Source organism: Tupaia chinensis, unplaced genomic scaffold, assembly GCF_000334495.1.
Source record: "Tupaia chinensis unplaced genomic scaffold, TupChi_1.0 Scaffold147193_1, whole genome shotgun sequence".
NCBI classification, from domain to species: domain Eukaryota; kingdom Metazoa; phylum Chordata; class Mammalia; order Scandentia; family Tupaiidae; genus Tupaia; species Tupaia belangeri.
In genome coordinates, this window is record NW_006207044.1 from 39,939 (window position 1) to 42,177 (window position 2,239).

Genomic DNA, 2,239 nt, shown 5'->3' on the forward strand with positions numbered 1-2,239 from the left:
CTGGCATGTCATTCCAACACAAGTAGCATCACATAAGAAAAATCATTTTTCTGCTTTAAGTTTCTTTAATTCGCTCTAGTTTATTCACATAGAATTAATGAACTATGGCTAACATTAAGTAGATTTTTCTTGGATAGGACTGCAAGTTAAAGACAACTCTATCCAGAAACATTGGGAATACAAACTATGGTTCTTCCTGACATAACCATCTTTAAAACAAGAATGAGCACTCTTTTGCTCTATCTGAACATTATTTTCCTAACTTTACCTTAAACTCTTATTATCATTGCTATATTTTTTAAAAGAAATTGTTATTCCTTATTCTCTTCAGACTTGGTAAAAGTCAGAGGATCACGATGGGAAACCATACTAAACTGACACTGTTCATCCTAGCAGGTTTGACAGATGACCCAGAATTGAAGGTTGTCTTGTTTGTCTTCCTGCTTCTCACCTATTTGCTAAGCATTACTGGCAATCTGATCATCATCACACTCACCCTGGTGGATACTCACCTTAAGACTCCCATGTACTTTTTCCTTCGGAATTTTTCCTTCTTAGAAATTTCTTACACTACTACATGCATCCCTAAATTGCTAGCTATCATGGCAACTGGGGACAAAACCATTTCGTATAATAGTTGTGTCACTCAAGTGTTTTTTGCCTTTCTTCTGGGGGCATCTGAGTTCTACTTGCTGGCAGCCATGTCCTATGACCGCTATGTGGCCATCTGTAAGCCCCTGCACTACACGACCATCATGAGCAACAAAGTCTGCATCCAACTCGTCCTCACTTGTTGGTTTGCCGGATTCTTTGTCATCTTTCCACCACTCCTCTTAGGCCTAGATCTCGACTTCTGTGGCTCCAATGTTGTTGATCATTTCTACTGTGACACCACTCCCCTTTTGCAGATTTCCTGCTCAGACATACACCTTCTTGAGATGATGGGATTCATCTCAGCATTGGTCACACTCTTGGTTACACTGGTTATGGTGATAATATCATATACATATATCACTATGGCCATTCTAAAAATCCCTTCAACCAGTCAGAGGAAAAAGGCTTTTTCCACATGTTCTTCTCACATGATTGTGATATCCATTTCTTACGGCAGCTGCATCTTCATGTATGTTCAACCGTCAGTCAAACAAAAATCATCTTTTTCCAAGGGGATTGCAGTGCTCAATACCTCTGTTGCTCCACTTTTGAACCCTTTTATCTATAGTTTGAGGAACCAACAAGTGAAAAAGGCTTTCGTGAATATTATATATAGAATTGTCTCTTTATCAAAGAAATAAATATTCTATTTGCATCATGTAAATAAGTTGAAGAAAGGAGTCTCTAATAATGTTGTATGTACTGGGTGCTTCTAATACACAGTTTTCTCCTTTTTTCGCTTTAATATTAATCATGTCCTTTCAATTTTTTTTATAAAAACCTTTGATGTGAAGAAACTAATTTTTTTAATTCTATTTTAAATATGATTATTTTCTTCATATTGCTTCCTTTCCCTTTATATAGCTGAAAGAAATTGAGCTAATTATTTCAATTTTTTTCTTTAATGAATTATATATGACTTTAAAATATTGTTTCTCATAAATTATAATTTATGATGTAATGCAAAGTTGATTATACTGTCTTTTATGATCATCATGAAACTAATATTTATGTATATTTTTTGTCATACTACCAATTTATGGGCTATATTCTATTTAAAGAAATCAACAGAAACTTGTAGCACTGATCTATCAGTGTCACTTGCCTTTGAAAAAATATATCTATCTACATCTGTATCTATAGTTTGAAGTATGTTTTAACGAAACTAATAATTTAGTTTTATTTGAGAAAATTACTATTCACAATAGTTCCAACTCTGGTTAAAATATATTAACTTACTGGGACCAGCAGTTTGCATAATGGCTCTGTCGCTGGACTCCCATGTAGTCGACTACAGTTCGCATCCCGGACCCGGTGGCTTAAAACTCACGCCGGACATGTGTGTGTGCGTGCCCAAGATCCCAAGAGGAGAATGGAGGAGAAGGAATTGCGACGTGGCCATCCTCCCGGTGGGGTGATTTCTCGCTTTCTGTCTCTCTGTCTCTCTCTGTCTGTCTGGCAAGCACACGTGCCCTATAGCAAAAACCGCTCCAAAAAAAAATATATGTAAATGAACTTACTGTTTATCTTAAATTTAATAATAAAATAATTAATTCATTTTTTATACCCTTTTAACTCTATTTTC

At 35.6% G+C, this 2,239-nt stretch overlaps 1 protein-coding gene across 1 annotated transcript; it reads left to right on the plus strand.

Annotated features, from left to right (window-relative positions):
* Positions 1-316: 316 nt before the first annotated feature.
* Positions 317-1,295, plus strand: LOC102496730 (olfactory receptor 6C74-like). Its single transcript, XM_006169534.1, has one exon. The coding sequence runs from the start codon at positions 357-359 to the stop codon at positions 1,293-1,295; it is 939 nt and encodes a 312-aa protein (XP_006169596.1). The 5' UTR covers positions 317-356.
* Positions 1,296-2,239: the final 944 nt, after the last annotated feature.